This window comes from Erithacus rubecula (assembly GCF_903797595.1).
Source record: "Erithacus rubecula genome assembly, chromosome: 4".
In the NCBI taxonomy this organism is placed as follows: domain Eukaryota; kingdom Metazoa; phylum Chordata; class Aves; order Passeriformes; family Muscicapidae; genus Erithacus; species Erithacus rubecula.
Genome location: NC_136686.1, coordinates 37,155,305 through 37,183,184, shown reverse-complemented (window position 1 = coordinate 37,183,184; position 27,880 = coordinate 37,155,305). Strand labels below are relative to the sequence as shown.

The 27,880-nt window shown below is 41.5% G+C and overlaps 1 protein-coding gene across 2 annotated transcripts in view; it reads left to right on the top strand.

The window, feature by feature from the left end:
* The window catches only part of HMGA2 (high mobility group AT-hook 2), a 108,293-nt gene that overhangs the window by 70,577 nt on the left and 9,836 nt on the right, over positions 1-27,880 (top strand). For both annotated transcript variants that reach the window (XM_079303952.1, XM_079303951.1), the window contains one exon: positions 17,695-17,727. In XM_079303952.1, coding sequence (XP_079160078.1) covers positions 17,695-17,727 — 33 coding nt within the window. The remainder of the gene's footprint in view (positions 1-17,694; positions 17,728-27,880) is intronic.

The following is a 27,880-nucleotide window of genomic DNA, read 5'->3' as shown; positions in this document are numbered from 1 at the left end:
AAGCATATGTATTAGAATTTTAAAATATAAAGTTGACTTAATTTATATGTGCTGGGTTTTTTTTGGTTTTTTTTTTTTCTTTGTGTTACTTATTTATGACACTGGAAAGTACAAATTAGCATGGATCCCAAGGAAGTGTTTGATCTAAAATAAGGAAAATTCCTTTAAAGGGGAATTGTTTCAGGGGCTGATTGTTATTTATTTTATTAAGCACATAAGGGTTGTTTGGATTTGTGTTCTGCCTATAATTCCTGTGTTTGGAGCAGAGCTGGTGGGAAAATGGTACCAGCAATTTATGAAAGGTGATACTGTGTCAACAGATAGGCAATGGGTTAGGACATGTGACAGTAATCTTCCATGGCATTCAGAGCATTCAGACCATATGCTTTAAAATATCAGCAAAATAGATGTCAGAACCACTTCCTCTCCATGCTCCCCTCCCCAGGACCACAGTGGGGAGACGCTAAGGAATAGAGCTGGGGGCTGCTTTGCAGTCCTCAGCACTGGGTGCTCTCTAGAAAGGAAATGGGCTTGAGAAGGGTGGAGGGGAACTGCAGGGCCTTCTTCCAAATGGATGAATGAATGAAATTCAAACATGTGAGGAGGTGAATGGACAGGGCAGCAGCCATTTGACATTAGCAGGACCTGGTGGGACTGCTCTGTGGTTTGCTCATGAATATTTAGTGTCTGTTTTTTGGAGGGTCTTTTTGCAGTGAACTCATGGAAATAAATGACAGAAGCATGGCCATTGGCTATTGTTTCTGCTCCTGCTTTTCTGTACTGCCCTGGTTTTCATCTAAAGGTTGTAAGAGCCTTTTAGAAACACTGCATGTCTTAGTGTATATAATTTGCAGAAGGAATAAATGCAAAAGAAGGTTAGAGAAATAGTTTTTTCTTTTCAAAGGCTAGCATTAGAGAAAGATTATTTTCCAACTCAATTAAAACTCATTGCCAAGACATCCCATCCCTAACTGCTGCTTCTGCTCAGTGAATGCAGGGGTTTTAAGCATAAACTTAAGTCACAAAATTCAAGAAATAATTTGGGATCCCCAACAACATACAGCCTGGGGGATCGTGGGAAACTTCATCTGTACCTCTTAGGCTCAGTCTGGAAAACTGAAAGTTCAGACAGGAGGAAACACCTTAAACCACAAATAAACTGTTCTATCCATTTGAAGGTAATGGGCCAAAACCTGGTATTTTTACTCAGGCAGAACTCTCAGTGAAGTCGTTAGCCAGTTTGTCTGAGGAAGGGCAGAAGGTCTTGCTCTGGTGTTATATATTAGGACCAGCATTTCTGAACCTCCCACTGGTAGTTCTCATCTGTCCCAAAACCAGACTTCTTCAGAAGGGAGCAACAGTGGAGTCCTGTGTGGAGGCTATAAAATGGTTTACATTCTGTATTAATATTGATTTTGCAATCATAAAAGGAACATAAATGTTTTAAAATTAAACATTTTTCTGTTTAAATATTAAACATAGGGATTTCTCTTTGCCTGATTTTTGAATAAGCCCCAAAGGTGACTGTCAGCTAGTTTGCAGTCATTTCTTGCCATCTCTTCTAGGCAGCTTTTTAGTAGCACAAAAGCTTCCAGGCAAGAGAGGGTACCAAACAGCTAATTGTATTCATGAGGGTTATTTTCAAATGTGCGTCACTGTTTATTCCCATTGAGGGGTGTTCCTCACCTTTTGAACTTTCTGACTGGCAGTCCAGGTTATCCAAAGTGTCATGCAGATGGATATTTCTGAGTTCAGCACAGCACAGAGGGGAGTAACCCACTCAGGCCTCCTTGAAAGTTCAGTGACAACTTCCTTAATTGAATAAGAGGTGACTCCGTGTTTTATGAGCATCTCTCAACACAGTCATAAGTTTTATCAGTACAAAGTTTTAAGAGACAGCCCTTGTACAAACAGCCTCTGAGGCAGTGCCAGCTCACAGCTCATTCTGCCAGCAAGAGCTCGCCATTGACACTTGCTGCTGAATCCAAATACATGGGCAGGACTCCCTGGGAGGGGGGACTTCACAGCTGGTTTGTGACAGTCCTCATATCTGGAAAAGGAAATGGTAACTTTATGCCTCTTTATATTTCTCTCTTCTTGGACAAGAGGAGTGAGCCAATCTCATGCAAGTTTGGAAAGTTTTGGAGCTGCTTGTGCCAGTGCCACATTGGCAGTTTGGAGCTGCTGGTGTAGCAGCAGCTTTCAGTCCTGCCCTGCACCATGGAAGAGGAGCCTGCATTACCCCTGGCACTGTGTAACACCAAGTTCCACAGCATCAGGGCAGCCTGGCCATGACAGTGCAGCACCCCTGCATGAGTGGGGCTGATCAGTTGATGCAGGGAAGCTGGTGGTGAGTGCACTCCTACCTGCTCTGTGCCTAATCTGTGTCCTTCTGTGCAACCAGCCAAAAAGAATGTCTCCTTTCAACCAGCTAGTAATACTTGCTGCCCTCCCTCAACAGTCTCCAGTGCTACTGCTTGAAATAGATATATGTCATGAAACACTCATCATACAAAAAATTGCTTCAAGGCAGTCCTCCTAGAAGTGAATTCTCTGGGATATATTTGGTCAGCTGAGAAGAAGCAAACTGTGCAAGAAAGTTCCCACAGTCACACTTCCTCCTGAACGTTGGAGCAGGATTTGGACAGACCTCCACAAATAAAGCCATTTTTAGGGATATTTCTGCAGTTGACTCATGGTCACTGTTAGGTGTGTTTCTGCATGGTGGGGCAATCCCCTTGGGAGAAGTGATGGGCAGTTGTGAGTAAGGCTCTGCCATTTCAAGCAGCACATGCTCCCTGACATGTGTGAGGGGATGCAGCATGCAGCCTCACCACTCACTACCCCAGCTGTGGCTCCTCAAAGCAGATGCTGCTATGCTCTGCCAAGCATGGCTCTTCCACACCAGTGTGAGCTTGGGAGGAGAAAAAAAGCCAGCCAAACCTAAGACTGATGTGGTGGGAAGAAGGCTACTGAAGCTGAGTGTACTCCATATTATGTAGAAATGTGTAGGATTGCAGCTTCCCTCTGAGTCTCCTCCTTCATGCCCAACCTCATGGCTAAGGGAATGAAATTGCTGGGGTTTCTATTGATGGTCACCTCAAAGTGCTACTCTGAGAGAAAAAGTTCTGAACAGCTGAAGTTTTTTTGGGGATACTTGCTACAGCTGTTGAAAACATGACAAGGCTTGGAAGCATCTAACTGGGGACCTTTCCTTGCCCTGCTGATGGTCCCAAAATTACCACATTCTCATACCCAGTGAACAAAAGGGTAGATGGAAGACATCAACTTCCCACAGAAATCATGCTCAAGCATCCTGTATTCCTTCAGAGGAATAAATCCTCTGCCAGCATCTACCACCCCATTCTTTAGCACTGTTTGTAGAGGAGGGAAAGATGCACTCAGCAGCCCCACTGCAAAGGAGGGCTGGCAAAGCAGGGGTAGACTGATGGAACAGCTGAATTGCTCTCATACTCCAGAGGAGGTGACAGGGAGGGCTGCCTGTGAAGCACACATCTTTCAGCACTGAGTTGTTTGTCTTCTCACTCTTGATTGTTAATGACCATGAAAAGCTTGTGGGAGGCCAGCCAGGACACCCATTCTCTCTCTTGCTTTCAGGTATCCAAAGACTTTGGGATAATGAAATAAATGTTAGATTGTCAGTCCAAAATAATAACACTTTACAAAGTGGAAATGCAAATTTCCTGCAACATCCCTGAAGAGCAGGTGGTATTTCCTGAGGTATTGTTTCTGACCTACAGGGGAATTGATATTATGAACTGACTGAGGAAAATGGTTATGGTATCAAGCTCCAGCCATTAAAGTAAAACAGTGAGAATATATTAAACTAAATAAAGGAACAAGCAAAAGAAGGCTTGGATTTTGTATATTCATGCATGTGAATGTATATATTTTCCTAATGCTGTAGGTGCTGAGTGTGGTTAAGATGCAAAAATCCTCTTTTTACAGAAGAGGCAGCAGCAGAATGGAAATAGAAGAAAATATTTAAATTCAATTGCTTTTAAGGGCATAAGCAAATAATACATAATCATTCATAACATTAGTATTACTAAAGAAGCAAAAAATAGCTGAGTGTTGAATTAACTAATACTTCTGTATGTCCAGTAAGCCAGACAGACATTTACTCCAGCTTCTAACATGAGATCAGAAGCAAACATGCCTATGTTTCTGCTAACTAGATTTTTCTTTGAAAAAAGGACAATTTGTTACTGTCAGTCAAAACTCACAATTTGGTTTCTGCTTTCATATAAAGGAGACAATCTATTAGGTTTGCTGGTCTACACTTCATGTAGCGTCATTTGTGTCTCATTTTGTGTCTCCATTTAAAGCTATCTTATGTATGTAATGTTTCCTCAAGTGTGTTCAAAACCAGCACCTACCTAAAGCAAAGACTGATAACTGATTTAAAATTGATTCTGAACAATCATTGCAGCATATTCCTACATTATAAATAACTTTATAGCTGAAAAACATATATATTGGCACACACTGTAGAACTGCCAAGATTTATTTTCTTCTACTACCGCAGCCCTATGCTCTCCCGCATGGAGCTACCAGCCCCATGGATTTCAGCTCAGTCCATTTCTATAGGATTGTTCAAACAGATTTGAGATTTCTAGTTTTGTGCATCTGGTCTTGGTGGATTTTATGTCAACTTTCTTGCTTGTAACTTACTGTTTAATTTCTCTGGAACTCCAGTGTGAATGTTCTTGCAGAACAGATGCAGTGTGCTGTTTTCTCTGTACACCGGGGATGTGACTGGGGATGTGTGTGTCCTCTGGGCTGTCAGATTATAGATTATAGATTGTAGATTGTAGATTATAGATTATAGATTATAGATACACCTCCAGCTTTTGGAGGTGCTGCTTTTGAGAAGAGATGTAAAATCAAGGCCCTGAGCACTTGTCATCAGAGTTCCTGTGGCACTGAGGGTCTGAACTCAGTGTACTAGCCAAAGTCCAGTTTGTATAATTACATACTGCTCTCTCTGCCATGTACACTGGATATGCTATTCTTCACCTCATTTCTGAACTGTATGTGATACTGATGTGTCTTGTGCTGTTAAACGTGCTGCCAGACCTTATCCCAGAAATGGCTGCTTTTCAGGACAGAGTGAAACAGATGCCTTTATAAGATTCTTGACACTTCATGTGTGCAAATCACTTTAAGATCTGCACAGATGAAAAGGATATTGCAATATAAAATTATGTTTTCAAATATTGTGATTGCTTTTAGTTACCTATGCCTAAGCTTTTGATAGGAAAGCCCTATCTGTTGAACTGAGTAGTATTGGTATGACCCATCCCACAGCATTACAGGACTCATTGACTCTCTGGTAATGAGTCAATTTCCATTTCCAAAGGAGCACTGAGGGTTGAGGAAAATATACTTGAGGAAAAGAAAACCAAAAGAAATCCACCTGAGTGATCCTCTTGAGGAGATACACAAACATCATATTGGTGTCCAGGCACTTCCCAAACTTTTTTGCTTGAAGTTTGCCATTGTCTACTATTCACTAATAGATCAGGTTCAGATTGTGATTATTTCTGTAGTCTCTGTCTCCTTTCTGTATTTGTCTTATTACAGGATGCTATTCAGGGAATGTATTAGATCTTTTGATCAAAAAGTCTCTGTGATTCCTTGGCATTCCATCTTTAAGGAGCATAGCATGTGCACACTGAAGACTCCCAGGACTTTGGCAGCCTTGTAGTCAGAGGGTATCAGGGTTGAGACAAGCAGAGGAAAAGGGGCACTCCCAGGTATTACTGGCCAGTGCTACAAGTCATGCTGCAAGATTTTAAATGGGCAGACTATTTTCTAGGGGTGGGTAGGTTAATCTAAAGCTCCCTAGGCTGGATCTTAGCTACCAAAATTCTCAACAATGCAAAATTATCCTGCATTCTCTTTTCTGAAGGCCCTTTTCACTTGCCTTCAAGGATATAGATTCTGCTCTTCACCAGACATTTGATCTGATGTCTGTTAGTTGGTCCAAGCATAGACATCATCATGTCATGAGATGAGCATGGATGTGAAAAGTTTGTCATCATGTATTAAGTCATATGTAGAGTTGAGCATAAAGCCCTTGAATACATCTGTAAGGGACCATTCAACCAATCCCAGCCCAACAGTTGGGCCCATCACACTTAGGACTAAGGAGAGGAAGGACACTGATGCTTCTAAGTTCCAACTAAGTGGGTTGCCTGTGAGGTACAGGATGTTTATTAATAGAATTCCACTGTGGAGATCTCATAAGAATTCTGGCTTTCTTGTCAGTTAGGAAGCTGTCTGAAACTGTGATGATGCATCTGGAAGACTCACAAAATCATCTGTTTTGGACTTGTAAACCAGTTTAGAGTTCAACAAAGCATTGTCTTTTCAATAGGGAATAAATTTTTTAAAATAAAAGAAAATACACACACACCCCCCCCCCCCAGTATTTGCTAAGTAAAATAGAGCTAGACTATATCACTTTCATTAGCTACATATTTGCTAATCTATGAAAGAAAAAGCTGTAATAGAGGACAATTCCACAGTGCAGAATAAGGAAAATAACCACAAATTGCCACGAGCATGTGTCAGCAATGGCAGGCAGAAATTAAAGTGAAAAAATGTGGCTGAAAAGGCCACACATTTATTATGTAAATGCATCTAAATTAGCCCCGAAGACAGACATTCCTGAGAGGTGATGAAAGACAAAGTGGCATGGGCAACTCCATATCCCATCACTGTCTCCCACCCTTTTCAAGAGCTTGTACAATAAACAGTGAATATCCTGGCTATCCTGTTGCCAGTGCCTTTAGCCAAAAAGCTGAAGCAGACCCTCTCCTGCACAGATTGCTGTGCTGAGAGATGGCTGGAGTTCTTCAGGAGAGCACATCCTCCTGCAGATCCTTCTGTCATTGGCCTTGCAGGTGGGGTGGAATCCTCCACTCTCCAGGGCAGTACAATCCCAGGACCTTTCTTTTCTGTTGGCCTTTTTTGTGATCTGATAAGATGAAACACTACCATAAAGCCTACAAAAATGCATCTGATCCTAAAATCTGAAAAACCCACTGTTACCTAAGAAGATTCTTTCTAACCAAATTTCTCAATTGCTCTCACCACAAAACCCTCAAAATATGTCAGTAATGCACACGCTTTCAGAGCATGGAAGAAGCCGAAAGTATGACAACAATACAGCCATCTAGTGAGCTTGGGACAAAAAGAAATATGAACAATGTGTTTCTGTTTTTCCTCTCAGTTCCTTGCACATAAATGGCAGTGCAGAGACCTTGTTCCCTCTTGTGTGTAAGCAGAGAAGGTAGTATATGTTTGGTCTACTCTTTCTTGCCATCTCTCCTTGTCACTTTCCATTCCTTCATCACATCATTTTGCATTTTCCCATTATACAACCCAACCAAAACTTCCCAGCACTGTTCCTTCCTAGCCAAATATTTCCAGAAGCTCCTAGGTGTACACATGACAGCACAAGCAGTACTGTTGTTTCTTCACCCCTCCTCCAATTGCTGTCCTTCCCTTGCTGTTGATGTCTTTGCTGGTCATGGAGATGGCCTGGGAGAGCAGTGGGCTCACAGCAACCTCTGCTTAAGGCAAGTCCATGGGGCTTGCCTGAAGACATACTGTCAAGTTCCCAGGGTCCTTTCTCAAGAGAAAGTCTTCCTTGTGATTGGGTAGTCACAACCATGGAATGTGGGGATCCTTAGATGCCTGGGAGCAGCTTGCTGGCCACTAGCTGAAGGACCTTGCTCCACAAGGAGCACCCTTATCTGTCAATATCTAGAGTAGAGTATCCTTGGCCACATCTTTGCCAATGCTAGAATGATCTTGCAGCTGCTGGTAAATGATCTGGTGCTGATATAACACCTGATCTCACCAAAGTGGATTATGCTCAGCTGCAAAACAAGCTCCTATCTACCCAGTGCACCTAATTCCCAGAAAGAGTATGCTTCTCCCTGCCAACTACAGCAGCATTTGGAGGCCAGCTCTCTTTCTTCTTTCATCCAGCAAGCTGCTTTCACCTCTGCTGCCAGGACCACCTAGCCACAGATATACCAACTGGTATGTTTTTGGCATGTCCCAAACCATAGAGGTTCCAAGCACAATAAAATGTAACTAATTGGAAGATGGAAGCATTTAGCTCTTTCAGTAGACTCTGGAAATAAGGGCAAAATTTACCCAAGGAGGGAATTTAGCTAAGTTTTTTGCAGCATGAAAAATTAGGTTTTGTCACTTCAGCCACAGAAGCAACAAATTACAGGAGAGTTTTCAGGAACTGAGAATCAATATCCAAAAATCTTATTCTTGAAACGACCTGCATTTCCTAAAATGTTCACAAGCCTTCCCTAGCAATCCTAACATGTAAAAGCAGGCTGCTTTCCAAGTGGCGGATGGGGCTCTGTGAGCAAGGAAACCACGTTAAGCTTTACAAGGGAGTGGGGCTGTAGTAGGGTGCTCCAGGCGCTGCATTCTTGATGTGGTGTCGGGTTTCAGTACTATTATGAAAAAATCTGCAGGGGATTTGTGTGCATACCTTACACACATACGTTTGATGTTCACATTGTTAGATCCAAGCACCAAATAGGATCTTTAGGTCACATGTAGCTTCCAAGAGGCTATTAAACAACTATTGCTAGACAGTCAGATAATTGTCCTGTAAAATTACAGTCAAATTCTTCTCTCCTAGACTGGGTTAAATTCAGAGTCTGTTCAGGGATGTAAATAGAACAACTCCAAAATTACACCAGGATTATAAAGAGTGGAATCACTTTCTTCCTCCCTCTCTTTCCCTTTTTTTACTCTATTTCAGATCAAGGGAAGCTTGTGTACTCAGACACTATTCATATTTCTGCTGCTGTTGAGAGGCTGACAGTGGGATATTGAAAATAGGATAGATATTGGATTTGCAATAATTTATTAAATGGGTTCTAGCTAGATTTTTTAAAAAGCTGCTACTGTCTTTTAAAATACGTTACTGTATTGCATGGATTTTACAATGATGCATGTGATGAAATTGTTGTTAATGAGTAAAATCACAGCAGAAATGCAGTGGAATGGAGGGGGTTTTTTCTGCTTTGCAAGGACGTAGATATCATGCCTTTGGACATAATGAATGTAATTTCCATTTAAAAATCAGAATATAAACTGGGTTCAGTATTTAACATACCATATACCAGAATGTTCCCAAAATATATCGGCCAGGAAGTGGATTAATTGCAACAACTCGCCACCAAGCCCCTGGTATATTTCAAGTACATGGAAAATTTATTTCTATTTTGGACTCTGACTTCTTTATGAAATTATGCCAGAATGTCAGTTGTCTCTGCTTGGACTCTGACAGACACTCTTAGCAGCATCAGTGTCCTGGAGGCAGTAATAATTATCAAATCTATACGATAGACAGACAGCTATCAGACATCTGTACATCCCAGACATACAAAAACATCCCCAGCCAACCATGTGGCTACCAATGGATCTGCTCAGACAAAGAAGTTCAAGAGAAATGCCTCAGGCCAGATCCTCAGCTGCAGAAAATCAGCCAGGCACAGGCGATTTGCCTTCCTTGCCCTGTGTGCTTTTTTCTTTGGAGGAAAATCCTGCCCAGCCATCAGAGGGCAATGGGAGGTCAGGGAGGCAATGGGTTGAATAGGAAGAGGAAGCTCCTGAAGGAGCTGAGGGCTATGCCTGGGTCTGACCACATAAGTTCTGTACAAGATGCTTTATATCCCTGAAGGACTAAAAATTACTGTGCAAAAATGTCTGCCTAAGACCCCTTGTATCCTTACCCCAGCTTGTGCAGATGAGGGGGCACACAGTTCTTCTAACAGTACCTAGTGCTGTGTCTCAGTGAGCTGAGCAGTGCCTGAACACAGACAGCCTCAAGCACTGCCCTTCAGTTGTCTGTGCTGTGCAGCTGGGAGCTTGCTTTCCTTCACCATCTTGTCCTCTGCCATGTAACAGATGTGGTTAAGGAAGCAGCAAAACCCAAGACTCTTCCTTCTAGGCGGTCTGGAGGAAAGGTGGTATAGATACAAGCCATCAAAGGTCCTGGACTGGATTGTTTTCTCCTGTTGGTGAAGTCTGAAGGCTTTCTAGGCTGGTCACAGTCTCCTGCACCTCCTTCCCACAGTGCCCACTCTGATGCTGTCTGCTGTGGCTGAGATGTGTCTCACTAAAGCAAGTGCAAATCTCTGGAGGCAGCAGCTCTTGTAGTATGCAGCTGAACTGAAGAGACATGCCATAGACTGACACTGGGAAATACCCAAGGGCCGTCACAGACTGCTTGGCTCAAATCAAACCTTCCAGGTAGCTTGAATGGCTGTCTTTCCACAGTTGTGAAAGTGCCTGAGAGCCAAGGGAAGTGCATACTGTATTTTCATCAGTATTCTCCTTCCTGAGAAGAAGTATAAGTCCAGGCTGTGGCATGGCCATTGCATCATCACCATGGTGGAGGTGTATAGCCAGGGACGGATTCTCCACCTGATACTGCTGTGGCATTGCTGTAGTCCCAGGTCTGCCCAGCAGAGCAGTTTACCTTTGTTTTTAGTCACTGCCACTTCAGCTCTTTGTCCATTCCTACTTCTATGCTTGGACCTGTTAGCAAAAGCTTTCATTTGATTGTTTGTGTCTAAGGCTACATTGTGGAAAATGGGCTGCAGGTATTTCAGGTTTCTAAATGACACAAGGACACTGTTTTTCTGTATGAGTTTATATCTTGTGACCTTAAAATTGAGAAGAGTGAACATCAGAGGCCATAAAGGGAAATGTTACCTGACAACAGTTACATTTTTGAGCAAAAACACTGAAGTTCAGAGTTCACTTTCCAAACAGCAGCGGATTTTGCAGCAGGTCAGCTTGTTTGGGACTTCCCGATGCTATTTACTCTGTAACTTCACTGGAGATCAGTGCAAAGGTCAAGAGTATTCAGGAGCTCCTGACAGTCAGGTCCAGAGATGAGTCCACTGCTGACAGTCCTGCAGCTCTGATCAGCTCTCCATGCAGTGGTTCCAGTGGGAATGATCTCAGCAGCAGAAACTGCCCTGGGTCTTTGGTCCATATGGCAGGAGGTGCCTGAGTAAGAAGAGAGAGAAGACTAAAACCAAAGTTAGAACCAGATGTAATGTGATACAGTGCTTTCCACCTCTAGGTCATCAATTCAAATCTAGTCTGTTTAGTAGTGACCAAAAATCGTTTCCACATGGGCCAAAAGAAATGCATGGTGGACACAGGAGTTACTGTATCCAAACAGACAAGATAGTCTTGGGACTAACATTTGCACAATAGTTATTTGAACAGATCTTCAAGGTATAAAGCTAAGTATTTTCTGATCAGTGTATCCCTGAATAATGAGGGCTTGGTTTCTTTGCAAATAATTTATAATTTATTTCTGTCTATTAAAATGTAAGGTTTCTTCTTTACACTGTAGCTAAGAATGACTGAAACCTCCCCTCTGGTTTTCTCAATAGTCTGTCTGTGTAGGGAATTATAAATAGACAGACACATATGAAGTTTGCCAGACAAAAGAGCCAGCTCGTGTTTCCGTAGGTGTGTATCAAGGAAACCTCAATGCTGAACTGTGTGCTGGAATTATTCTGAAAGACAGAAAATGCTTTTTAATATTTTAGCAGCAAAGTGCAGAGGGTGCCAAACTAAACTTAAGCAAAATGCATCAACAAAGCTTATCAAGTGTGTGACAGATGATAATGAAGTAACAGGGAAACCCCACAGAGCAGCAGTGACTGAAGAGGAGCAGTCAGCAACAGCTGATCCTTCTGCTGATGAGCTCTATTAATTTTAAACTTTGCTTATTATATTGAAACACAGATACAAGGCTCATTAAATGGGTATTTCATAAGCTGCACTGCCTTAAATATTTTATAGAAATGTAACTAATACTGGCTGAAACATAATAAAAATTAATAACATGTATGAAGAACACTGAACTAACATCTACTGTGCTTTGAATTTTGATTATATCCTTGATAAACTCACTGGAATATTGTTATGCTTGAACTAACAGTTCAGCTAGCAGATGAATAAAAATTATGGGTTTTCCTTTCCTGTTCTAACCATTGAATTTGTAACTGTCAAGATCTGTAATGGTGGGGGTAAGGTTGGGTCAAACAACTGAGAAATAATGGATTATGTGAGCATAGAAGAAACAAAATTGGATTTTTAAATACATTTCTTTCATTCTTTTAATTGCTCTCAAAATGTAAAACCATTCCAAATTAAGCAGCTTACCGATATTTTGTAGAGAAGGTAGCTTTCTGTAAACAAAATATATGAAATACTAACCCAAATGGAGTCAGTTTCTTGTCTTCCATTGGATATATACATATCTAATTGGATATGTATACCACTGCCTGAATTTTAAGACTACCAAAAGAGTAATTTGAAGCAGTGTGCCTTGAATTTGCCAAATTAAATGTAAAATTTTTATGCCAGTCAAATGGCTATTAAAAGTTACTCTTCTAAAATTCCAATGCTCTCTTCTCTCCCCAACAAGTGGAATAGAAATACTCTTTGTCATCGATGAACTGGTACAGTTTCTGACACGTTGCAGACTTTTCCAGCATCAGTCAGGGAAGATCAGTTTAGAAGCTAATAAATATTTTTGCAAGTATTTGACTTTGTATTAAAAACTCAGAGGAGTGCCAAGTAGGATAGAAAATAAAGAATAGTTTCACAGATTTTGCCAGAAATCTCCACAGATTACTATTAGCCTCATTTATGAGACTGCACAGAGAACTGTGAAATCTCCTTTGAACTCTAAGGGCCAGATGGTTTTGCTATTAGATTCTAATGACCCACAGCAGTGTGCACACACAGACACTACGGTTGCCAGTTGACTGCAAACATGTGACGGAGGCAAGAGAATTCATGACCTGTGCTTCCAAAACACAAGTCCCCTCACTACTGATGGGATAAAAAAAGCAGTTTTGCTACTGCCTCAAAAGGGAAATTATTCCTAAAGCAAGCCATAAGCATACTGGACCTGAGGAGTGAATGGCAGGCACATCATCCTATGCAATTTCAGGAAGATTTTTGCTGATGATCAGGAAGTGGCTTTTGCTGGCAGTTGAGGTTTTCCTGGCAGTCTATCTGGGCCCCTGGTCCCAGCACTGCATCATTCTGTGTTGGAAAAGAGAGAGAAAGGCTGGACTCAAACCAATTAAAGCTGCAGGGCTGAGTAGTAGTTACTCTGCTGTCATATGGAACGGCTTGTAAGACATGATTTATTTTGGATTATATTGGTTTCAACTGGTATAATATGAACTTCCTGATTTTTCAAGGGTATGTAGACAAAAAGACCAAATATGGTTTTACTCATCTTTTAATTTAGAACTACAAGTGTTTGGATGACCTATGAAATTATTTTAATGATCTCTGCACAACACTGAGCTGTCAGCACTATAAATGTCATCCTAACTGGGTATTAGTTTCTATCATGGCCATTTAGTCTCCCCAGCAGAGCTACCTCCATGCAAATCTCTTATCTGTGTCAAGCTGTTGGAAAAAAACAAAGAGTCACTCTTGCCAAGAAGCATCAATCAGACATCTTCATTATACTCAGTTTGAAGCAGAAGACACGAACAGAAAATCTAAGAGCACCATGTGTGTGCAGCTTACCCTTGGAGCTTCAGGCATAGCAGTCAGGGGGTGATATTCATTCAAACCAATGCTTTTATTTCTCATCATTAAAAATGTGTTCCAACACTGCTCATACTAGTTGATATTGATTTACTCTTAACCTTCCATTTTCCTCCCCTAGCTTTATAATACTAGGGAAACTCAGAGGGTAAGAAGGACTTCTGTGAATGAGAAGTGTGACAAATTGAATTTGATACAACTTTGAACTGCTGGTACAAGATGAATATGATCTCATCACGTGAAGCTGTTCTTTTGCTCTCATATAGAACGCAAAGAAATTGTTTGACCAGTATGATATTGACATAAAGTAACAGAATTTGAAAATTAAAAAAACCCAAAAAAACCCGAAATGAGGTATGTGTGCCAGAGGAGGAGTGGAAGAAGTGCAGATGATAAACAGTCGGGCTTTTAACACTCAAAACTTACAACAAAGATAAAACCATCAAAATGTTGTGTATTCTCCTTTTCGGGCATTTTGTGGAGTTTTTCCTGTTCAAGGTTAGGAATATTGTCCTCAAGATTTAAATTATTATCTTTTGCCTTAGATCACATACTTATTATTTTAAATATGGCAAAAGAAATACTAATGGATTTTGGATTTGTTCTTGTTTGATAGATGTTCGAATGATGTGATCATAGGATTTTTCCAACACTGTCACTTGTTCTTTCTGTCTCATACATATTTTAAAAGGATACCCAGTGTTGACTTGTACTTGCACATGATGTAAAAAACCCTGAAGTTTACTTTCATGTGTATGGAACTGTATGTATCAGCTGATGTACACGCAGTGTACCATAGCTGTTTTTCAAACTTAGGACAAAAATGAAACCTGAAAGTGCTGTATTGCACAAACCTCCTCTTGAGATGGCTAACATAAGTGAGAGAGCCTCTGACAGAGAAGTTCTAGTTCTACCACCTTACTCTGCAGCCTCCTAGCAGGGGACGCTACATAACAGTTCAGAGCTCTCGTTTCTTGCTTACAAATTTATTTTGCTCCAGAGCGCCTATTTAAAGTCTCTTGTCCGTGGCTATCTTATAGTTCCAGTCTTTTCCACAACTGAGGCAGATTGTCTTTCCAGTTGATTGGACACGCAGATGCAACACTTGTGAATCAGAGACGTCACTTTCAAAGCCCTGGAAAGATCTTTTAACTCAGTAAACACAAAGTTTAGCAAATTGAATCATTCGAATCTACAGTATGTCACAGTGGTTCCAAAGGCATCATATCCACAACAGTTAAAGAGATTAAAGGGGTGATTGGGAAATTTCTTATTATTCCTGAACACCTCAGTTCCTCTGGTCTGGGTGACCTAAGTGAGCAGGCACTAGTCCTCACAGGACTGGATCTTAGTGGATTTATATGTCCAGCCCCTTCCCCACTCAGCCAGGCTGAGGCAGGAAAGCAATGCCTTTGAGGATTGGCACTTGCAGCGATTCAGCTGCCAAAGGCTGGAGCCCTCAATGTGCCATGAGTGGGCACAGCTCCCAGCGTGTCAGTGGTGTGTGCCACTGGTAGTGGCTGAGGGACTGAGTCCTGCTTCTGGGCTTGCATAGCTAAGCTTCTTCCATTTAAGGGTGCAAGTATAACATCTGCTGCACTCCAGATCCCAAGTCCAGTGCAAACCCAGCCTGCAGTAAGCACTGCCAAGGAGCTCTCGATGTGAAGCACTACGCTAGCAAAGGTCTTGAATGACTAAAATTCTTGAAAGCCTTGATCAGTATCAGAGACAGCTTCCAACTGGGCGAAGTACAATATTTTCCTTCTGCTTTTTATGAATGGCTGGATAGGGTTGTGCTAGAGTCAGAGTCCCCTGTGGAAGCCATTCATAAAAATAACGAAACAAAACAAACACACGCAAAATAACTTTCAAGGTCCAGTCCAAAGCCACTGGGTGCCAGAGGCTGGGAAAACATGCTGGCAGCTCAAGCCCCAGCCATTACTGAAAGTATTCAAGGGGCTTTTTTTGGTGGTCTGAAAAGTATGAACTGCCATGTGGAAGGGCAGCTGGTAGAATTACTGTGACACATACTAGGCAGAAAGCCAGAGCTGGCCTTGTTTCAGATATTGTCTTTCTTCTCATTGAAGTGTCAGGACCTAATTCATGGAAAATATGGTGAGTTGGCAGCTCTTTCAGAAGATTTCATTGAGCTACAGTGAGTGAGAGTCACATGAACATAGAATGCATGGCCAAATATATATGGGGATTTCTGAGCTGGAGAAAACAGTCAGCCTCTAAAAATGTCTGTGAATTTCATGTGGTTTGGGAGTAGACACATGTACAGGTGTAATCAACAGGCAAGGAAAAGGAAAATAAAGTGAAAAAACACTATTGCCAGTATACAGAAGAGCTCAATGAGTTCTGTAATTATGAGAGAATCCTTTAAAACAAATCATTCCTTTGTCCAAGGGCAGCGAATGTCCATTAATGAGTTCAGGGCCTGCCGTCCACCTGGAGAAGGCATCAATAAAATGTGTGCCTTGATAATAGCTTCTCCATTGCAAGAAAATTTAATGGAAAAAGAAAGGGTCCACCCTGAAGTTTAAAGACAGACCCCGTCATCACATAGTTTCTTTCCTCTCATATTTATTTGAGAGCAGAACTTGGAGCCTGTTATATATAAAAATATAAGAGCAGTAGCATTCCACTGACTTAGAAAAAGACTGAAAATAAACAAAGCATCTCTTGTTAAAATGGGGCACTTGTAGTGGGCAGCCTGAATTTAATCAGTTACATTTAATTTACATTTTCATTGATCCTTCCCACTGAAATACTGCTCTGAAAGGCCAGTTACACTTAACTGCTTATTCAGAAATATTCCAGTTATTTCCTACTACACTGTCATGAAAATTAGGTTTTTGGCTGTGCAGAGGGATGGCATGTTGGCTTCTGGCCAAGCAAGGCACTAAAATTATGGCTGGGATTAGGAAAAAGCAGGAAGGAAGGGCAGGAAGAAAATCATTGGATGCGATTCATAGACTTTAAAAACAGAATGTCCGGGGGAGGGGGTCAGGCAGCAACTTTGTCCCACTGAAGTAAGAAAAGCCTTTTTGTCCTTTCTGTGCTCAGGATTTCATCCTTTATCTGTGGTCTTATTGTTCCATGCTGCTCCTAGCACTCACAAGGGTCATCCCATCATCAGGGCAGTGCTGATGTATTTTAAGCATGTCTGTATTTGTTCCTTAATTGGTACTCCTCTTCTCACAGGCTGGGATGAAGCACACCACCACCTTGGTGGGTCTCCTGACTCATGTGAGGACTGTGTTTCCCAGTCCTGGGTGGGCTCAGCTAGGAGAGACTTGCTGAGAATCCATGGTGGTGCCACCATGTCCTGCATAGGCAGGTGGATGCACCCAACCTGGCCAGTGATGGACAACCCCATAATCACACCAACAGGCTTGCAAGGGTCAGCACAGCATCACCTTCACGCAGCTGAAGGTCTCAAACCAGAGCTTCCAAGGGCTGGAACCACTGTCCATCCCAGTCTCCTTGATTTTGGCAAGGGTGGATTTGGTCAAGTGGGAAGCTGTGGCTCAGGAATGGGGTTATGTATTCTTCACCTCTCTGCTGGAGCTCTGACCCTGCTCGAGATGAATAGGGAGGGCTTCCCACAGCAGGACACCACTCACAGATGAGAATGTCGTGAGAGAGCAGCAGCAGTGAAGATAACAAAATCTAGTCATAAAATCAGGTCACTCTCAGGGTCTGATAAGTTAAAGCAGCAATACCATAGAGGAGCTGAAAGATGTAACATGCTAAATAAGGTTTCACTTTGGTTTTAATTGTACAAACTTAATATACACCTTTTCATCTACAGTAATACAAACTACTTCAGAGCAAAGCTGTAGGTATAGGAGAGACTGGGTGTGAGAGCTGGATATGTTCATCTCTCCATTTCTGACTGTGGGATTTTCCTGTGTTATATTTCTATTGCTGAATATAGTTTTCCTAGCATTCATAAAATCATAATTAAGTGTTCTCACTTAATTTTGCTTCTCACTGTGCCTTTGTTTTACTTTTCAGCCTCAACAAGTGGTTCAAAAGAAGCCTGCTCAGGTAAGAAAACCTAATTTAAATTACTTTGACTATTTAAAGTGAAATAGTTTTTCAGTATTTCATTCAGCTGGCTTCTTTTACTGTAAAGAAAGAAGGGAAATGCCTCAATCATATGAACTAGGGGACACTATTGTCTTGCTGAGCACAACCAGCTGAGCAATTCATGTGGTGGCCCTTGGGAAAGAGAGGAGGAAGCAGTGGACAGTGCCTGCTCAGAATTGTCTTCTTTCTGTATTGGTCACCCTGCAGTGGTAATACAGACACACATGCACACTTCCATGGTGTGAGTCCAGCATGTAACAGATATCTCTGTGTGTCCTGAATGTGGATAGATGGGCACTGCATTACAGCAAGGAGGGGCACATGCATAAAACCCTTCTCTCTACTTTTCTAAAGTGCTGCATATAGGTAAAGCCTTATAAAATAAGGGCCTTGTTACCCTTGTAAAGCCATGGCTCAGACCTGCTACTTAGGCTAAGTAGAAGGGAACTGTGGGAGTGGCTCAGCTGGACCAGGGGTAGAGAGACATGAGAGAGGTGACTGCCATGTGTCCACATTGTGGTGTATGGTGGTTGGGTGGCTTGGGCTTGTTGTGCCTTAAAACGATGTAAACTAATAACCAGCTAACTGCTTAAAAAGGCCAGGTTTTTGTAATAAAGGGGCTCTCCTCTGCACTGCCTGGGGACTCTGCATTGCTCTGCATTGTCACACTGAAGAATTCTCTAAACCCACAAAATATAATAGGCTGAACTTGGTAACTAGACTGAATGCATCATAAAGACTAATACATTTGAATGTTTTGTGTTGGGTAGCATTGTTCTTTTTTAACACTTTAAAAAAATGCAAGCCACAAGGTGTCATGAAAACACTCAAACACTGCAGTTACAATCCACTTCATTTTCTTCTCCCAGCCTGCCCTGTTTTAAAAACTACAAGAACCTAACTCTAACACTTTATTATATGTGCACCAACAGAGGAAAACCTCTGGGCATGGGAGCAAGTCCATCACTGTTCAGCAGAGTCCATGGGCTGTGCTGCTGTGTCTCCATGTAAATGAATGATTGCTGAGTCAACAGCATAAAGGGTCCATTGCTCTTCTGGAAAGAGGTCTGCTTTTAGAAAGGAATAATACTTTCATTTTTCCACCTTATGGTTCTAATACATTATTATACAGTGTATGTTGTCATAATATCTACTGCAATCTGAATTAGGAGCTGTTGCATACGAAACAGAAAACATCCTGGCCGTGAGTTGAAGGGGTAAAATGATGTAAGTCTCCAAAGCATGTGCAGGAATCAGATTTCTACAAAAGAAATCAATACAGTTACAGCAATGATGAATCCATGGCTCAGCTAATAATATTAATGTCTCTGAATGGTGGAGGGAGGTAACACACAGGATGAATGTAGTAGTACTTTCAAGTAAGATTAAGTTTTGCAAGAAGCCAGCTTATGCAAAAAACACAGCCTAAGTCCCCAGTGGCTTACTATGTATGATCTGACTACAGCCCACAGTTCAGAGCACACCAAGCTGTTCTAATAGAAGATATTTCCTCTCTGTGTCTTGCCTATATCCTTCCAATGTTACTGCTACAATCAGGCTGTTCCTACTACAACGTGGTAGTAAATCTGCCAGTGGGCACAAAGCCAACTATCTCCTCTGTGGCACCTGAGAGACAGGGAGGCTAAACCCTGCTGCAGAGAGGAGACCAAATCCAGGAGGCAGAGATTCCTGGGGGGCTGTTAATGTTGCCTTTTCCTCTGGTACGCATCAGAGCTCAATTCCACTGAGGTCAGCAGGAAGGAGGGGTTTGGAGCTGATGGTTCTAGCCTAGCCTAGCAGAAAACCATTGCTGCCAATGGCCTTGCAGTGCTGAAAGTCTTCCAAGCTCCCCAGGCACTGACTCCTGCAAGTGTTTTGTTTGCACAATAACCATGCACAGCCATGGGTGCAAGAGAGGAAGAAATAGCTGGGACTGAAGCTGGGCTGGGGTGTAGGAGGACAAAGAGGGGACCTGGACTCTGTTGCTTTGTAGCAGAACAAAGTAGTGACAGATTTAATCGATGGCAAAGTGATGTAGGCATTTGAATGGAAGCATTAGATTCCCCATATGCATTTTCCTGACCATTTGCTGAAGCAGTGATTCTGGTAGGGATGCTGTAGTGTGTGTCAACCAGCTGGATGCCACCACTGCTGCAGTGATGCCTCAGCAGCATCTCTGTAGGCAGAGACAGAGAGAGTGAGACAGAGAGAAGAAAGCCCTTTGGCATTCCTATTAGTATTGAAAGTGTTTGTGCAGAAAGCAAGGAGGCACAGAAGAATGCATGAAAGGACACAAGACTGTTTAGATCTCTCCAGTTACCACAACTGACTAGTGAAGGAACACCTTATTTATATGTCATGTCTTTACACAAACAACATTTCTGGTTTTAATCCTTAGACAAAAGGATGTTCAGTGAAATCACTGAACTTATCTTCAACCCTTCCTGGTTCTAACAGGCCCCACTCTCATGGTTACAGTACCACACCATTGCAGTTTTGCTGTTATAGGTGCATGGAAAAGAGCAAAAATTTTTCACTGTGAGCTAATGCCCATGACAGTGTCTTCCTGAGGCTGAATGAAGGAGAAGTAAAACTGTATAATTCCTGCAATGATCAAGAACTTCATGCTGCTGGGTTTCACTCAGGTCTGGTTGCCTTTCTCTGATTTCTTTTTATAGTACCTAATTTCCCTTTAAAGTAGGGAGGTTCAGACTCAGAATTAACAACAAGAACATGAGCTCATGCAGGCTTTCTAATCTGAGCTGTCTAAGGAAATAGTGATAAATTATATAAACATGGGGACTACATGGAAGTTCATGGAGGATAATGTAAATCTTATACTACATTCAGAGGAATCTCTTCCTTTTCCATCTGTTTCCTTCAAAATATCCTCCCAGATGGCTTTACCATGTGGCAGTCTGGATTAAGTTAGAAATGTATACTTTCTTCATTGGTGAGGACTGTGAGAGGTTACAGTCAAGAACTGCTGGTTGATGGTGAGCCTGCCTTGGTAGAAGTGGCAGAAACTTTTGCTCAGGCTTGGTCCCTGAGTGGTCTCCTGTGCTTTGAGTCTTATGTGTATTCTCAAAGATTTCTATGAGTGTTAGTTTACATCACTCTTAGTCTTGTTCCTGCTGCTAGCAAGTATGTCTCTTGGGTTTGTGTCACTTCTTAATGTACAGAAGCAGTAGGACCAGATAAAATTCTCATTTTCTAAGTAACAGCTCTGTTCCTATAACTTTTCCCAGATTCTAAGCATCATGCAGGGCTCTGCCATGCTCCAAATCTCTTTATGGATATCAGCTATCAAGTTTAGGGCCATACAGATGTTTATGTAAACTTCTGCAATATCTTTGTACTTTGCCAGAGTTCTGAGGATTTACCATCATACAGACAGTAAATGGCAGCAGTAAAACCCACTGGAAATCTACACACCCATATCATTAATACAAACCTTTGAATACAGTGGTCTATTCATATTCTTGTGATGATCACTGATGCATACTCTCACACTTCCTTGGGGAAATGAAGGAAAGAGCCAGCAAAACTCCATGACATCAGTAAGTTTAGCACTTTCACATAGATATTTGCCTAAACTTCAAAACAAGACTAGTTGAAATCTGCTCTGTCTCTAAACAATGTATAGCCAGATCTTACAGTCATGACATGGTAATATTTTTACTGAGTTGTGCAAATATACAGTCCAAACAGAAATTTCTTCATTTCCTCATTTTTAGCAATCTGTAGCAGCTGTTGATTCAGCCATGTAAGGGAGTTACACTCTTAAGTAATATGAAGGAAATAGATGTTTTCAGGAAACCACAGTGAAAGTGATCAAAATTTTCTGGAAACAGGACAGGTTTTATTTTTATCATTTCTGCAGAGAAGACATATAGTGAACACAGAAAACATAAAAATCGTATTATCTCTCTTAAAAATTATCTCTCCTTTGTATCTGAAAGACAGCATACCAGTCAGAAAGACAGTGTATAGATCAGAATAAAAGTGTACCAGTCAGAAGAGTGCAAGTGAGGTATATATAGAACAGTGTACACAAGAAATTGTAGAGAAAACTTATACCAAAAGAACAAGCAAAGAATACTTCTCTACCTAATGCTGAATGTAGTAGATGTTTTTAAAACAATGTACCAAAAATCAAATCCAACAAGAATAAACAGTAAAAAGAAAAGTGTTACTCTATATAGGAAAGAAGACCTGGATTTCCTATATCTTTTCCTGCTACTCATTTCTCAGTGTTGGCACCAATAGAGTACACATGTAAATTAGTCATAAAATACATGTACACACTTGAAGTTGCATCTATTACATATGTCTACTCAGTGTAGGACACAGTAATGTTAAAAGCCTACAAAGCATCACAGAGGCTCTGCAACCCAGGAGCTACACCTGTGGTTTTCACATTCCTGTGCAGGCACAAAGCTGCAGACTGTGAGCAGAGCTGAGCCTGGCCCCATGGGAGTTGTGTGGCAGGGCTGACATGCTGGCACACCCTGGCCAGCAGGTCCAGGTGCACACACTTCATCACCTCTCTGTGCCACACAACCAAATCTGCACTTCCACAAGCTTCAGGCATTCTGTGTATGTGCCAGCCAGCACACATGAATTCATCGTTTTCCCTTCTGGGAAACTGCAGACAAAAGTGTGGTGGGAATACTTCTGAAATCCACTTTCATGGATTGAAAAGAAGCTTCCAACATCACAGACAAATGGCAAATCCAAGCAGGTGCACATACACATCCAAGAGAGTGAGTGCTGTTGGCCAAGGCCACCCTGTGTCCTGCAAACCCAGGAATGCTGCAGTCTTGTTCAACTGAGCCTTGGCTGTAGAAATAGTGCAGAATCTCTGTCCTGGAAGTAAACCTAGTGCCCTGGGATTTCATTGCTCTTTCCACTGCATTCAGCAAGCTTTGTTGTGTCTCATGGACTTTTTTTGTGCTTATTGTTATGGAGAGCCAAAAAGTTCCCAGGGGAACTCCTGAAAAGTCAGATCCTGGAGAGGTAAAACTTTCTGGTCCAATAACACATGGAACTTTGTACTTTAGCACAAAATAAATGTGTGTGTGTGTTACAGAGGCCAGTCCAGAACATCCTCTAATGTACTGTGGGCTCTTGGTACCATGTGAACACATGCTGAGCAAGAATATATTGTGGCTCATGAGAAACAAGGAAAGTCTCCACCTTTCTTCACAGATGCAGTAGATGGAATTTCATGGAGGGTACTGGGCTTTACTTCCTTACCTTCTTTCTCTTTTCAAGGCAAAATGGTAGCAACTGGTGTGGTTTCCAAAGGAAGACATATTCACTCTTCTTTTTTCTTTTATAATGGGTTTTTTGTGAAGGGGAGATGCTGAATAATTTTTCTGATGACTTAAAAAAAAAAAAGAAAAAAGAGCTGTTTTTTGAAATAAAATAAGAAGAATAATCTGGGAGAAAATATAGAAGTTGCAATTACCACTTCAATGAACAGATGAAGCACTAATCTGGGCTAAAGAATGATGGCTAGAAGGGGAGGTGAGGTATTTCTGTCAGAAAATATTTTCTTACTTGAGAAACTTCTGAATACACTCTGAATAATGTAATTCAGTAATGCTATGCCTGAATATATCAGGGTAAGACTGAGGTACCCAAGGTTTTAAATACTTATGATTGTCATTTACTGTATAGCTATGATAGAGGAACATTTTTGAGATGGCTGCTTCCAGAAATTTGGCTGTAAATAAATTACATAAATTGAGATATTATATGGCCAGAAAGAAGGGAAGAAAAGGGATTTAAAAAACCCTTCAAGACAGGATTATATTCAGGTATTCAGTCACTTTTAAAGTGTCAGAAATAGGAAATACCTCAGCAGCAGTCCCATTTCCTATCCTAGCAAGCTCTCCAGGAGAGAAGTGTTCCTAGTGCTGCTCCCTAAACCTGAGACACAGTACAGATCAGGATGTGAAGGTCAAAGAGCCTGAGTGATCAAGCAGGAGAAACATGATTTGATGTGATTGTGTTCCACAGATCTGTTAAATTCAGATGTGTAATTCTATCACAGAGTTATACATCCCCTTTCTTAATGCACCAGTGGTCTACCAGGCAGGTTGGGATGCCTGTCACTGTGCTCCATGGACTGCCTAAGGAGCAGAGATGCCCCAGTCAGCACTCTGCCAGGACAGCACAGCTTCCTTTGAAACCATTATTTCTCAGCACTGTGCTGTGTAAGTTCCATTTTGGGCAAGTCTCACAGTGTCTTGATTACCCTTGCACTAAATCTAAGGTGCCAATGCTCCCTTCTTGCATAAGGAAGTTATCAAAGTGCACACACTTTTAATCTGATGTGGCAAAAAAGGAATCAGATTTTTTTCTTCATGGCTTGTGAAGGAGTATCTAGGGAATTCAATCTTGCCTGTTGCAATGTGCCACTTGAAGATGTCATGTCCTTGTCAGCCACTTTATGAGTCAATCAAAGAGCAGGAGTGCTGTGACTTTGTGTATTGTAGAAAGAGCCTTCACCTGTGAACAAGAGCAGTAGTGGATTCTTGACAGCTCAAACGCACATTTATTTCCCTGGTGCAAACTCTAGGGCAGGAGGCAGCTTTCTGAATGCAGCACTGGTCACACATTTGCCCATTCAACACAGACATGCTTTCAGGTCCCTGCTCTTTTCCAGTGTGCTGGGCAAGACCTGACCCTAAAAGTAGGGATGTAAAACTTCAGGGACTACAGCTGTTAAGCCACTCCTTGCATAGCACAGGGAGTAGGTGTTGCAGTCTAGAAGACTAGAGGATGAAGGGGTGAGCTAAAATATTTCCCTAAGCCAGCAGGGCTCCTCTTCAACCTCTCCCTAGCTCTTCCTTCCCCACTCCTTGCTTGTGTAAGAAGCCCGAGGTGAGTGGGCAGGCAACATCTGTGGGCAGGGTGGTTTTGTGTTTGACCCATGGCTGTGGCCACAAAGGGTTCAGGGAGGTACTCCAACCAGTTCAGAACTTGGCTCTGATTTGGCATGGTCTGAAATCTCACTAATAATATCCAGAAGAGAAGGGGTTGTGGTGTGTACTTGGGAAACACCATTGAGGAACATAGCTGGACAGTGTTTTAAAAAGTGCCAGTCAAGAGTAAATTAAACAGTGCTACTTTTGCATACACATGCTGCATATTTTGGCTGAGATTTTCAAGAGTAGCAAGAGTCAGTGCTGCCAACACTTGGGTATCTTACTTAACACAAGTCAGGCAAGACATTCAAGATTCTCAGCAGCACGACTACTCCCTGAAAATAAGGATTATTTTAAGATATTTCCTGAGTGATACACAGAAAGCTGAAACTACCAGCATGATCACTCTGTGGATTTATACTAATAAAAATAATCAAAATGCTGATTAGCAAAGATGAGGTGCAGAAGGCTGAAGGAGGAGGGTGAGGAGGTTCCTGAGCTTCTCATAAAGGGCTCTACATTTTCAATGATCAGCATTGTTGTTGCTCCTCCACATGCAGCTGAAGCCACTGAAAGATGCCCTTTTCCCTGAATTAAATATTAATAACAGGTACTCCAGGGTTATATCCTGGCTCATTTTGTGCACTGAGAACCATGGTAAACAAATCTATGTAACCATTCTTGGAAATTGTTCTATCTTTGCTGTTCCAATTCAGGACAATATAAATTCTGTTGCAAATTTTATTTTAAAGATTAAATTTGCTGTCATGGGTGTGTAATAAGGTAAGCATAAATAAAATCAAAGTGAAGGTCAATGAAAACACAGTTTTGTCTGTTGAATCATTTGCTCAGATAGATAGTTACAGCCTTCACATACTAGCACTAATAAAGTTTGGCTTAGGAAAAAGAACAGTATACGCAGCCCTTATTAACATATTTAAACATGTTATGGAAGGAAGCAATAAGAAGACAATATATTATTTTTTCCTGGGGTTCCCCTGTTATCTGGGAAATTTTATGAGGTCCACTTGTCATCCAAAATAACAGTCTTAGAGTAGAAGAATAATGAGAATTTTTCAGCTACTCTGACTGTACGCTGTGAGCCACTTCTGGTATTTTGTGAATTTAATTCCTTGAAGTCAGTGCTGTCATGCTACCCCAGGGTGACATCTGGCCTCTCTGGGCAGTCTCTCAGCCAGTGACACCTGTGGCAAGTATTAAAGGTAGGATGGACAGGCTGAGCCTAAGAGCTTGCCTCCTCCTTTGCAGTTCAGAGAGGACCACTTAGGTGAAGAGTTCGTAATCAGTGTGCAACAATTGTGATAGACACTTTAAAACCATCTTTCCTGGTGGAACTTCTATTCTATGTCACTTCCACTGATGCTCTCACTAGACTGTTCCTTAGTGCTGAGATGGAGTGAAGCAGCCCAGACAACAAACACAGTCTGTGACAGACAGGGTGCAATTTGGGGGCCCATTCAGAGCTCATGGTCATTGACTGATTGCTCATTGGATATCGTAGGCATGGGTCTGCTGTGAGAGTAGAAAATAAGAAGTATAGGAGTATCACAACCTCATGGTAGACCATGCAGTGAGAGTTATGGTCCTAGACACTTCATATTGAAGGCTACCAAAGTATATAGGTGGTTTTCAGACATCAATGGTTTAGCAAACGGTGCATGAAGAATCTAAATGTTTGCACAGCCTAGTGTTTGTAATCATCTTGAGTTCATCCTTTTAGGACTTAAATAAAGAAATGTGCTTTTCTCACACTGAGGAACGAAAAAGCCCTTAAAAACCACTGCCTGACTGTTGGCCATTGTAGCACTCACATTATCATTGCAAACTGTCTCATGCATCCTTTTTCATTGGGATCCCAATGCAAGAAATGTTAAATGTTTTATGAAGTCTGCTCCAGCAGATGGTGAGCATCACTATAATGTTCTGCTGCTGATCCCACTGTAAAGCATTTCTTGAAATTTCAGAATGTTTTCAGAAAACATTGACTGAAATCGCTCTTTGGAAATTACTAATGCTTGTATTAGAGTGGGATATAATATTGCCAGTGTAGTTCTTGCTTTGCCTCTGCTCTGTCAATGTAGTCACATTATTCAGGGCCAATCTCTGATCTCAGGTTTGAAGAGTTATTTGCCACACAACAACCATGGGAAAAGAGAAGGAGAGAAATAAAAAAATGAATCACCCACATTCTGCTTGAATTCAGATCTCAGATTTCCCACATCCTGGTATTTAATTTCTCACAGAGTTACCAATGGTTGATCTCACGGCAGGATTAGTGGGAAGAAAAATGAGAGCTCCATTGAAACCAGACTTGAGTCTGGAAGGAAGGAATATGTGAGCTCTAGGACCCCGGAGATATCAAATTCAGGGTAGTGAATGGCTTCCACCCCCTCCCCTTCCCTGATTCTCAGGCTTATTTTGAAGCAAATTCTGGAAACTGAGATCAGAACAGCAAAGGCACAGTTACAGTATGTTAGGGAGCTCACACATTGCTTCCTCCTGACAACTGTGTTATATAGCGAGGCATTAACTGTAATTTATATTGGTGTTTTTTTATGTTTAGAAAGATGAGAATAGATTAACATTGAGCTATAAATTGCAGTAAATCTGTCTTAGTTGTAAAATAAACATGCTTTTAACCCACGTTTCCACCAGGATACCTTCTCTGATTTGATTATAGAATGTGTATGTGTTCAATTGGAAAATAAATTCCCATAAAAGATTCTATCATCAAAAGGAAATCATGATTATCTATTTAATTGGAGACCTTACTCACTCTGAATCATGTTATCTTGCTTTGAGAAATAAAGAGCTTTGTCCTGTGGATCTCTGCATAGATGCATCCTGAAAAGTTAGGTCGTTGCTGTATGCTGAGCAGGACCAAACTTTCTCACACTTTCCACAAGATTGTGTGAGATATTCAAGAAGTTGAAAAAAACCTTTAAATGCATCACTCTAAATCCTTTAGGAGTTGAACATATTAAGATGACAAGAAGACTATGTCATTAAACCATAACTACCCTTTTTGGATTACCTGGTATTTGTAGATTTATTGGCAAGGTGGCTTAAATTAGGGATATATTTTTAGCCTGCAGCATTAGATAATAAAATAGCAGCTGAATTCTTGCAGTAAAAAAAGGAAGGAATGGGGG